Source organism: Drosophila eugracilis, unplaced genomic scaffold (genome assembly GCF_018153835.1).
Source record: "Drosophila eugracilis isolate 14026-0451.02 unplaced genomic scaffold, ASM1815383v1 contig_2088, whole genome shotgun sequence".
Classification (NCBI taxonomy): Eukaryota; Metazoa; Arthropoda; class Insecta; order Diptera; family Drosophilidae; genus Drosophila; species Drosophila eugracilis.
This window is the reverse complement of record NW_024572964.1, coordinates 4,079,617-4,092,107: the sequence shown is the minus strand read 5'-3', so window position 1 is coordinate 4,092,107 and position 12,491 is coordinate 4,079,617. Positions and strand designations below refer to the sequence as shown.

Here is a 12,491-nt window from a genome sequence, read left to right as displayed (position 1 = left end):
GGGAACCGAAAAAAAAACATTTAACTGTTTCGCTGTTTGGCATTCATTGCGAATTTAAAGGGCGGCTTAGTGACAGGAATAATAAGGAAGCCCGCAGCGGAAGCGCTGATGTCAACGCAGCAGCAGCAGCAGCAGCAGCAACAGCAACAGCAGCAGTAGCACCACCACCGCCAATGCCACAAAAAAAGATACAAAAACCACAAGGGACTCTATTGGATTCGGGGCGGGCAGGAGATTGGCAATGGAAATGGGAATGGCTACTACAACGCGGGGGGGCAATAATGGGCCACGGGCCATGGAGTCCTTGCGGCCGGGCCGTTGTGTGTCCTTTGGCCCCCTTTTTCGATTCGGTTTCGCATCTCGGCCTGTGCAAACAAACCAAACCAAATGAAACCAAACCAAACGAAACGTAACGAAATAAACCCAAAACCTCAGAACGTTAAAAAGGACAACGGACAAAGCGCAAGGAGCAAGTTTAGGTTGTCAACTATGCTAAATATTTGGTCTAGCTAACGAATAAAAGGACAAAAAATTGAAAACCAAAAAGGGCCAACCGAAGAATGAAAACAATACCAAATTAAACGCTTACAGCTGGAGCAGCTCATAATTTATTTCTAAGCTTTGGAACCCCTTGAAATTTCGAACTTCCAGGTTTTTTCCTTCTTCTTTTTTTTTTTTTTTGGCAGCCAAGTGGCAGACATCAAAACACACCCCCGGCTTTTCGGGTTTTTGGAAAGGCACTGGTACTGGTACTACTGCTTCTTCCCGGTTTTTGTGGCCCCCTGTGGCCCACAAACCACCCCAGAACCCCCTGTCCTTCCCTCTCCCCCTTTCCAAAAGCGGTGCTGTTGCATAATTTTCGGCAATCCACAAGTGTGTGTGGCACGAGTTCCTGCCAGGATATAGCCTTTGCAATAGTATTGGTGACTCGCTGCTTTTGTTTTGGGAGCAACGTGCAAAATGTAGAGAGTCTGCGCATGCTCTACGCGGCTGCTCTCTTGGGGTTGTTGCATGTTTTTGGGTGTCTTATGGGCGGCTAGGGGGTGGTGTTGCTGGCTACTTGTTGGGTCTTTGCTTTATGTTTAGTTTTAGGGGCTAGCTAATAAATCAGGAAGATATATCTAAAGATCTAGGGACTATATCTGAGATATGGGAAGCACTAACTAACCATAAACCCTTTAACCACTGGACTAAGAACCACCCCTTGCCATCGAAACCCAGCCACCACCCCCTAGTGGTGTGCGTTGGTGTTGACCCGAAATCACGCACACTCGCTGTAAATCACACACACACATACTCGCATATATATATATATATGTTTGTGCTATATGCTATAGCCAAGTGAGCGGCAGAGCCAGCGAAAAGCTGCGAATGCCAAGCGCACAGTAGAAGGGAGTGGTACGTCAAAAACTGACGCACAGCGGCAGGCCAAACAAGTCCATAGTTTAATAGCCAGCACTCACCGCACCACAATAATATAAACTGTAAAATATATAAAAAAACACCAGTCCAGGCCAAAACCGAAAACCCAAAAAAGCAAAAATTACGTGACCAAGTGCTACAAAACCACAAACAAACAAACAAAAAACGAAAGAAAATCTATAACTATAAAAAAAAGAAAAGAGCTAATTCTGTGTGTGTGTGTGTGTGTGTGAAAAAACAAATCAGAGCGAGTACGAGAGCTTCCTGCTTTATCATATCATGTAACCGCTATATAAGTCTATTTTGGTTTATCCACCTAAAAGGAAAATTATCAATTTCGATCCTAATTTATGCATGATTTGATTTGGTGTTGCATGTGACAAAGTGTTATATACGAGGTTCGTTCTATGCATGTGTGTGTGTGTGTATAAGTCGCTGCAGCTGCAAAGTATGCAATAAAAATCTCGCATTGTTTATGTGCAGCAGGACCCAGTGAGAGAGAGAGGAAGAGCGAATTCGAACAGAGAGAGAGAGAGAGAGCGAAAGAAAAGGGTGATAGGGGGTGGTACAGTGAGGTAGGCTAAGGCAACCAACAGTTGACTATTTGTTGCATGTACTCGCTATAATGGATTTCCATCAACTAGTTATCAAGCTTCAACGAGTGCGCCGAATTCTCTTCTTCTCCCTGTAGCTGAGGAAAACTCTCTCTCTCTGAGAGCTTCTCCGTCGATTTCAATTCACAAAACATTCGACAAGTGCAGAGTGAACAAGTTGTTGTTGCTGAAACAACGAACGGAAAAAAGAGGAAAATTTATAGGATTTTCCAGCAAACCGCAAAACGTTGAGCCATTACCTAATAAATATTCAACATGTGATAAAACTGATAAAAATACAACCAAGAACATGCAGATATAGTAGGTAATCCCTATCATAATCGAAGAATCTCGGTTTAGTGCATTTCCTAAACAATGGCAACGAGTATATGCGCCATTTTTAAACGTGGGATAGGGATAGATAGTTTCGGTGTGCGTGCGTGTGCGCCACCTTCCAATGGAAGCTTTTCCGCCCAGCTCCCCCCCTTGATTTTCCCAACCCCTCTTGCTCTCTCTCCCACACTCTCTCACTCTCTCACTCTCTCTCTCTGTCTCCTTCTCTGTTCCACGCAGTGCGGAAAATGAACTGCCTGTCCGTGTATAAACCGTGCAATTTAGTGCAAAAAGTATAACAATTTATCAATTAAGTGTAATCAAGTGTTGCAAATTTTCCCCAACCACCTGGAAAACGAGCCACCAACCCACCCACTTACAACCCCCTTTCCCTCCATGCGATGGCCTTTCTCCTTTCTGTTGCGTTGACGCTGATTGCACGGCGGTTTCTGCATTTATAATGTAAATATTATGACTGCCAACCACTGCAGGAACTTGTTTACAATTTTCGCACTTTAATCGCCGTTTAAATTATGCAATTTCGTCGGTTGTACATTTTTTGTTCTTCCCCCCGTTTTTTTTTTTGGAGTGCAAGGCGTTTGGAAAGTGGCGGAGTGTGCAGTTAATGGTTGCCATAGAGTATTTACCTGCGATTTATGGGCGAGGGTGTATAATGGGCTATCAGAAATTGCTTAGGGAGTTTCAACAAAGGCTTCTCGCTTTTTATGAGTTCAGGAACCCGAAAGTTAGAGTTCAGTTAGAAAATGGGAATTGAGATAGCAAGCGTTTTGGTTTATAACTTGTATTGCCGTTTCTACTGATTTTCATTTAACAACTTAATAATAAATATTCTTCTTTCAGACTTTAAGCTTTCATTTAGTGTTAAATGCAGTTCATTATTTTATTATCTAAAAAGATAATATATATATCCAATATTGGAAGAAACACTCATAACTCATAACAAAGCACCCTCCAGCAAACACCTATTTTAATAAGCTGCATATTACAAAGACTCACCTTTGTCTTTGTCCTTTGTGAAGGGAACAGCTATTACTTGCATGTAAATGTGACAGGGTCTTTGGGCACTGTCTTACCGGTAAATAAGTGCAATTTAATTTACCTGCGTTTCCATTACTTGCAGAAAACAGAAAACACAAGCAGCAGAAGAAGGAGCAACAGCAACAGCAACAGCAACGGTAACGGCAGCAACATTGCAACAAACAACAGCAACTAGCAACGGGACAACGAAAGCCAAATACCTTGAATTGCGGAGATAGCCGGGTTCTTAAGTGAAATAAGCTGCCAAGCGGATGTGGTAGGATCGCAGGTGGGGCAGGGGAGGATGCCAGCCAGCCGGCGAGCCAAAGGGCACAATATTGCAACATCCGCAACTTCGGGGACAAGGAATCAAAGCTGAAGGAGCAACCGCAGCAATACACTCTCAAGGCAACTCATGTCAATGTCAAAGTTGAAGTAGAAGAGGGCCAAAATAAGTACGGGGGCGGGTCGAAAGCTACGGCTATAGCTATAAAAGCAAAAGCATTTTAACTGCAGATGACAAAGAAGGTTGTGCTACATCTACATAGTAAATACAAAACAAAACTAAGCATAAGAAAACCCCAAAACCACACCCAAAACGAGCCCCAACCAAACCCAAACCGAACCCCAAAAACCTAGACCAAAATAAACAGAGCGGCAAACAAGTGGAGGGGAATCCCCGGAATTTCAATTGCCGAAGCTCCAAACTGGCAAGGGAAGGCAGCAGACGGATACGGATACGGTGACCCGTTTAGCAGGCAAAATGTCCGTGGACTTTATACTGCCCAATCGCAACAAGATCCAGACGATTGCCTATGCCAGTGCCAGCAAGAAATATGTGGCCGGAGGATCCGGATCCAATCTGGGCTCCGGGTCGGTATCTGGTTCAGGATCGGGAGGTGACTTGCAGAGCTGGCGACGTCCTAAGCCAAGAACCTCCGGAAAACTGAAGCTTGAGGATAAGTCTTTAGTGAATGCCAGTTCGGTGCTAAGAAATGCCAATGGAAATGGCCTGGGAAATGGCAGTAAGTCATCACTCAAATCGATGGCCAAAAGGAGCTCGCGATCGGTTCTCAAGCGGGAGATCATCGATCTGGACGACGACGAGGGTGAAGAGCAAGAGGATCAGCTATGCGAACATCTGGAATGGTCTGCTGCCCAATCTTTGGTCCAGATGAACTCCTCCAAACAGGAGAAGCAACGGCGAGTGGGAACTTCAAGTTCACCTGCAACTGTGGCAGCGCCAATCTCCGCCTCAGGTAAGTCCCACTCTTTCTATATAACTTCACTTAAGTCTTAAATTTTGGGTTTTCCAATTATAAATGCACATTTTTGAAGTCTCCCTTCATTTCAAGTGAACATTCTTGGGTTGAAAAGTCTCTATTCTTCTGTGGGTAGCAATTGTTACATTTGTAGAGACCTGCCAACCGCTCATGCCCCCCGGAAACACCCGAAATCAGCGGGAATCAACCAGCTGCACCCCCCTGAAAGTTGCGTCACAACAATGTGAACAGGTGGCTGCGACAATTTGTGTGCTCGTATTTATTTTTAGTAGCCAGGCTCTGTGAATCCCACTCCATCATCGAAAGCCAGCGGCACTTCCAACCATTTTATGGCCACCCACTTGGCCAGCGTCCTTCAACCGCACTGGTGACCCCTCCCCATGGTGACTAGTGACCCCACAAAGCCCCGTGCCTTTCCTGCTTTCTCCCCACTTTGAGCACTCCACTCAGAGCGCTCGTGTTTGACATTGTCGCCGTTAGCTAATCTTTTTAGCGTATGTTGGCATTTTCCATGTTTGCGCTTGCCTTCTTGTCGATGTCGTTGCTTGTTGCTCTTGAATGAAGGAAAAAAGCATGGGAAAGCGAAGGGAAATCTGGGGGAAAGGCAGAAGAGGAAAAGCTAAAGAAGAAGCAAATGCAAACAAGCGGCATTGACTGCCACTGGCAGTGGGTGGTGGTTGGGCGGTAATGGCTGGTCGGGGAGGTAGTCATATCGATTGAGAAACTCGGAAAGTAACAGGTCAGCCGCAGTGGAGAAGGGATATATTGCGTCAGCTTCAGCTTCGGTCTCATAAAATGCCAAAATGTGCATTTATGGTTACTGCTGCCTTTATGATTTCTTTTACTTGCCCCTCAGTGGAAGTAATATGACTTGCATTTGCCACACGCACCCTAAGTACATATATTAAGGAAGACCTTAAAAGGGGGCACAAAAACACAACTCTCAGTTTTAATAAAGACAGGAGCCAAGGGTTTCGGGTTACATGTTTTGTGGTCTACAGGTGGGAGCTTTAAAAAAAGAGAAATAAAACACAAGGAATGTTTGATAAGCCAAGAAAAAATGTTTAAGAAACCTAATTTAGTCAGTTAGTTGAGAAGTAGAGGACTGCTTTATTCTATTTAATATATTTGGGTAGAGTTCAGAGCTTTATTTTCTACCTTTTTCAATCTCGTTCAGAGATAATAATAAGATTTAACCTAAAAGCAATCACAATCCAATAAACCACTCGGTTGCAAAATTAATGTGGCCAATTCCATCGTTCCGAAATTGGAAAGCTCTCAGTTGATTAGGCAACCCTGGCCCTCAAGCTGACCTCTGGCCAAACAGTCGGACCAGACCAAAAAAATCAACAAGTGCCACGACAATTAGTTTAAGAAGAAGCTTACTTTTTTACATCTGTTTTTATATAAAATGAACCGTAAGGAGACTTTCTACCAAAACGAGGATGATTCCATGCCTTTGGATTGTTAGTTCTGATGAGTTACCAGGTTTGAGTTTGGGTACTAAAACTAAGTATTGGTTTCCTTGTAAACAGTATCGCTGCGCCGTCCAGTTGGCAGAGCTCCGGCGGAGGATGGCAAGGTGATTTTCTACGCTCCGCCTGCCAGCGCCAGTGGATCCCAGCGCCAACCGGAGCCGGTGACATTGAAGAGAGAGCGGGATAGGGAGCGCGAAAGGGAGAGGGAACGAGAGCGAGAACGGGACCGTATGAGGGAGCAACAAGTGGTGGCGGCTGCCTCGATTTATCGGGGTCGCAGTGTCGAGGAAACGGAAGCGGCTCACGATCTGCTCTCCCTGTCGCAGAGTCTGCCGCCGCTGATCCCGCCCTGCGTGGTCACCATCATGAAGCAGGAACAGGAGCAGCTACGCTCACCGGAGATCCAGGAGATATCGAACAGCGCTTCCAGCCGATCACCCCAGTCGACTATCCGATTTATAGGCAGCAGTTCTTACGATCTGATGGGTGGCTCCTCGGAGGGGGCCAACAACTGCTCCCCGTTGACGCCGCCAAACTCGGACCACAGCTCCGATGTGGATATTGACATGTCTTCCTCCTCCGAATCGGGACTGCAGCAATGGGGCAAGCCCAATCCGCAGAATCAGCAGCGAGCCTCGGCGCTGAAGATGTGCCTAAATATGCTGGATGGCAGGACCAAGGCGAGCAAGGCGGCTGCTGTGAGTAAGCAGGACAAACAGGAGCCAGTGCAGCCAAGGCCCAAGAGTGCCCAGAGTAATGCCTCGTCCGGTGGAGGTCCGCCATCAGAGCCTCCGGAAAGTTCAGCCACCACGGGGCATAGCTCCTCTGGAAATGGGGAAAACTATGCCAAGCGGAAGAGGGGCTGCTACAAATGCTGCGAATGTGGCAAGCAGTATGCCACCTCCAGTAATCTATCTCGCCACAAGCAAACACATCGCTCCCTGGACTCGCAGTCGGCCAAGAAGTGCAATACATGTGGCAAGGCCTACGTTTCCATGCCCGCTTTGGCGATGCACTTGCTCACGCACAAGCTTTCGCACAGCTGCGACATCTGCGGCAAGCTCTTCTCCAGACCCTGGCTCCTCCAAGGCCATCTACGATCCCATACCGGCGAGAAGCCCTACGCCTGTGTCCATTGCGGCAAAGCCTTTGCGGATCGCTCCAATCTTCGAGCCCACATGCAGACCCATTCGGGGGACAAGAACTTCAAGTGCCATCGGTGCAACAAGACGTTTGCCCTCAAATCGTACCTCAACAAGCATCTGGAATCGGCATGTCTACGGGATACCGGAGCCATCGATCAGGGCAAGGGCTTGGAGGAGGATGACGACGACTGCAGTAAGCAGGACGAACTGGAACTGGGCGACGAGCTGGACAGCGATGAGAACAGCCAGGACATTGTGGTGGCCTAGGGACAACCGACAGCCTAGGGAACTCTCCTGCCCGCAACTAAGATACTTTATACCAGAACCCTATAAGCAATACTCGAGCACCCTTATCAAATTAATACTAAAAAGATAACAAAACAAATTGAGAATTAAAAACAAAGAAAATCTAGTCTAGAAATCGGCTTACTAGCGGAGTAGTTCATTAAATGGCAGATGATGATGATGATGATGATGATGGATCTCAACTCAATAGAATCTTCTTCAAGCAGTTATATACACACACTTATATCTACTCACTTATAATCTGAACTATCCCAGAAATCTCTCCAAGTTGAAACTTTTACTGAACGACGACGATGATGATGATGATGATGATTGGAAGGGAGGTAGTCAAAAGAACAAAGAAAAACAAAAGGTTTGAGAAGGAAATCCAAAACGTAACTTATAGTAAAAATCTGACACAACGAATATTATGGAACATAAGTAGAAATTCTATATATACACAGATCAAATAAGCATTATATACAGATCGAAGGATGATGGAAAGTCGAAGGGAATGGCAAATTATATGTATACATATGAACTAAATGAATAATACCTAGCGAGCAGAACCAATTTGCATGTTTTTTGGTAAATATCTACTTTTAGGCATCGTTTTAGGGCTCTAGAGTTTATATACACCCCCTTACACACCCAACACATAATGCATAGAACACAGTACCCACAGTACTCACTAAACCAATCACCTAGATGTAGTCCGAGTACTTAAGGATTCGATCGGAGCTCAGTTCAAGTCTTAGCAAACTAATCAATTAGTGAACTTATAGCACTTCCCGCAACTCCCTATAACTCTCTCGCTCTTAGACTCTTTTTAAACCGTACTCAAGATCAAGTTTAGCAATCGGATATATATCTATATATATATACATATATATGTAGAATCGAACGAGACGAGCCATTTTAACCGCTGCGGCAACTTTACACTCTAACCAAGTTTAAGATGAGATTACTTCCATATTATGCTCTAACTCGATAAACAGAAAACTACTTCAATTACTTAGAAATGATTAAAATTAATGAGAAAACAATTTAGAAACATATCACAAGGACAATACTTAACATAAATAAATACATTCAAAGTATGAAAAGTACATATATATATATATATAATGGAGAAGGAGGCAACCCCCTCCCCAAACCCCCCAATTAAGACATTCTCATACACATGCAACAAAGTACTTACGAAATAGTTATTTTATTACTAGCATTAGAACCCCGACTCGTGTACATATATATTGGCAAGTTTAAAAGTGAATAAACAATTTTATACAAGAAACTACCCCCGTACCCGCGACCCCTCGAGCTTTGGCCCAGCCAAAGGTTTCCAAAAAGGTTCCCCAATCGCAAAAGAAGGGGATATACTTGCATGTAAATATCCCCTTGAAGATCCGGGCAGACCGGAAGCAAGAAGATGAAGGCAGATGAAAGGTTGATGAAACGATGATGATAGACGTAGAAGACGCACTTGTAAAACAAATGATAACTAAAAGCAATTCCAAAGTTAAGTGACATAGTTTTTAACGAACAAACAAAAACAAAAACAAAAAATACAAAAATTTGTAATTCTATAAAACAAAAATCGAGAAGTATTGATATATACACAAAACATGTATTTATTTTACGCGTAGTTTTTATTCCAAAAAGAAAAAAACAAAAAACCAAAAACCGAAAAAGCAAATGCAAGAAAGTAAAAACCAAAAACCAAAAGAGTAAACTTGAAAACAATTTAATTAAATTGTCAATTACAATTATTTCATAATTTAAGAATTGATGAATGATGGTGAGTCAGACGCGATAGAGGTTATTTTTTAAAGCATATATATACACATAAATATATTACAAATAAATAAATATATTTAAAAGAGGCAGTTTTATATCGAAATTAATAATAGTAAATGCAAAGTAACAACAAAATATTGAAAACCATTCGAACTTAATTATACAACGAGCAAGAAACCATTAATTATAAAATCCCCCTCCCCCAACAACACACTAACACACACACACACACCCACACACATACGCCCAAAATTTTATAGCAACAGCAGATTATTACATCGTATCTACATACGTGCGCGCCATGTAGATAAGCAAGCAACGCCGCATGTCGCAAGTCTAGCAGGAACAGCAACAGCAGCAGCCGTAGCCGCAGAATGTCGGGGGCAGAATTAGAATTTAGACCAGAGAGTGCTATGTGCATTGTTTATAGGGCCATAGTTCGAAATCGTGTTTATGCATGGCTTTATTGATGATTATTGATAGCGTTTTAAATAGCATTAAATGCCTATATACACATAAGCAAACCAAACAACAACAAAAACAACAAAACCAAAAAAAAAACGTATATAAGAAATTCCATTGAACAGTAGTGGTAACAATTATGTGATTTGCAATTTTACATTCAAAATATATATGAACTAATTACGAATATAAATAGATTATATATTGAGGCGAGCGTTTAATTGATTTATTTATGAGTAAGATTTATTTATACACATTATACACCACAAAAAAATGAAAAACAAAAAGAAAACGATAAACAAACAAAATGACAAAAAGCTAAAAATAAGAAGAACTCGAATGGATTGAGGAGAGGCGATGCTAAAAGTATTTTTACACAGAAACCTTGTTTTATACACGCGGCAAGTTGAAACCCAAAATCGAAATACCCTGGCCACACCTGCAAAATTAACTAAAGAGAACCTTGAAAAAGGGGTTATCCCGATTTCGCTTAGCTTTATTTCATTTTTAAAATATTTCAAAAATGTTTAACATTTCATATCCTAGAGAAACTTAAGGTAATGTTTCTTTAATTTATTTTAAATTTTAAAACTTTTAATTGAGAACTCGAAATCGGGAACACCCTAGACCGCCACACACACACCCTCTCGATAAGAACAAAACTTATTTCCAGATCAAAGACACCAATTCAATTTTGATTATTATACAAAATAATGAAAGGGAAGGGCAAGCGATAACGGTGAGATATTTTATAAACGATGAACGATGAATAACGTAAAGATATTAATTTATATATTCATATATTAGAGATGCAAAAAGACTTGAACAGTTATATACATTTAAAATTGCAATATATTGTATACTTCATTAAAACAAATATATATACATACATACCGGCATATATGCAACCACGTATATAAGTATACATATTTAACTTATTTATATAAATGCTTACAGCGAACCATAAACATATACATACATCATACGAACCGAATCTCAATTTTTTCCAAAGCAAGACGAATAGGAATCCCTCAAGTAACTCAAGATCAAGATCAATTCAAGTACATTATATACTCAATGACCATCCGGCTGGGCATGAATCGCCTTGGCCGTACAGGAATATATATAGCTAAAGATATATAAGTAATACGTATATGCAATACAATGCCACGCCCACTCTTGATTGATACGATGGAAGCGATTTTAAGGCGCTACCCGTAGGTGTAGGAGTTTTCACAGACTTTTTCCTTTTGATACTTAGCATTCGTTCTTGTTCTACTTTTAGTTAGAGAATGTTCAACTAGTTTCAGCTTTCGTAGGAGTTAAATAATCAACTTTAAAGACACAAACACAACACCTAGGAGAACCACAGCTATACTAAATAATAACCCCCAGTAACATCCCCAAACACACACACTCTCACACTCTATTAGACATTCTAGCCGACATCTACAGACATATACCCACACATGCATAACCATGCGATTTTATGGCAAAATATGTAGAGCATATAACCTATTATACCCCAAAGAAAGCTAATCCATTCTTAAATTAATATACACGCGAGTAACCGGAGAAAGCGAATAGAATCGAAAGCAGAAGAATCACAGTATGAAGAATCCATATTATGGAGATTTGCGAGTGTGACAACAAACAAAGAACTTAAATTCCCCTCAAAGAAACAAACAAAGCTAAACTAAACAAAACATCCATAACAAGATCCAAGAAATGTATGACACGATGAGTCGAAGGAATATAAATTAGAATCATAGTTATTAAAGCTACACCCACACACTAGTGCAGCCATGTAACTATTTTTAGAGCCTCGGAAATAAACATACATAAAATACATAAAAATATTAAATAAACGACAGAGAAAACCAAAAATTTTGAAGAATTTTATTTGTTGATGGCTGTGATGTAAGTATTGATAAGAATTTCCCATGACTAAGGTTTCTCATCGGATAACAAAAAATACAATTTCAAATTCTTTAACATTTAAATAGTTTGATAAAAAACCAAGTATTGATAAGAATTTCCCATGACTAAGGTTTCTCATCGGATAACAAAAAATACAATTTCAAATTCTTTAACATTTAAATAGTTTGATAAAAAACCAACTCAATGGACCATAGAAAACACCCAATTTAAGTCCTCTTGAACCCGGCTATCCCCAAGCATTTTACACTGAAATTTAAGGGGGTGACTTGCCTTGATTTAAGGGCAAACTACTCCGCAACTAATAAACTATGCATCGCTGATTTAATTCTATTGAGGGAGCTTAGCCAACAAGCCGCATTCTGCAGTTCTATAGGATATACTATATAGTACCATATCGGAATCTGGAGGGCCAAGGCACACAAGACAAGTGCCTCGTCATGTGGAGTGTGTTTAAATGAAATTGCTTGATTCGGCATAAACATATTTACTCTGTTGAATATTTGCCCAACAATTTGATTCGCAATCTGGGTGGAAGGGCATGGGCCTGGGCATCGGCATGGGCCTGATGTGAAATGCCGAAATCAAAATGGAATTGTATCAAGGACGCGGAACAATCGAGGCGGGCAAACAGACACACACAAGAGTTCCTCCTGTCAATCCTCCCCAAGACCTCCACTTGCATTCAATGGCGTAATCGCAGGCAGATACGAGTAC

General features: G+C 41.7%; 1 protein-coding gene across 2 annotated transcripts; it reads left to right on the top strand.

Moving 5' to 3' along the window:
* Positions 1-1,251: 1,251 nt before the first annotated feature.
* Positions 1,252-11,720, top strand: LOC108108002 (zinc finger protein 79). Of its 2 annotated transcripts, XM_017215856.2 has the most exons (3): positions 1,252-1,703; positions 3,490-4,645; positions 6,205-11,720. In XM_017215856.2, exons 2-3 carry the CDS (start codon positions 4,150-4,152, stop codon positions 7,557-7,559), a joined length of 1,851 nt encoding a protein of 616 aa, XP_017071345.1. In that variant the 5' UTR covers positions 1,252-1,703; positions 3,490-4,149; the 3' UTR covers positions 7,560-11,720. The 2 variants fall into 2 exon arrangements, with proteins under 2 accessions (XP_017071345.1, XP_017071346.1); XM_017215857.2 differs by lacking the exons at positions 1,252-1,703; positions 3,490-4,645 and adding an exon at positions 4,682-6,135.
* The last annotated feature ends 771 nt before the right edge of the window (positions 11,721-12,491 follow it).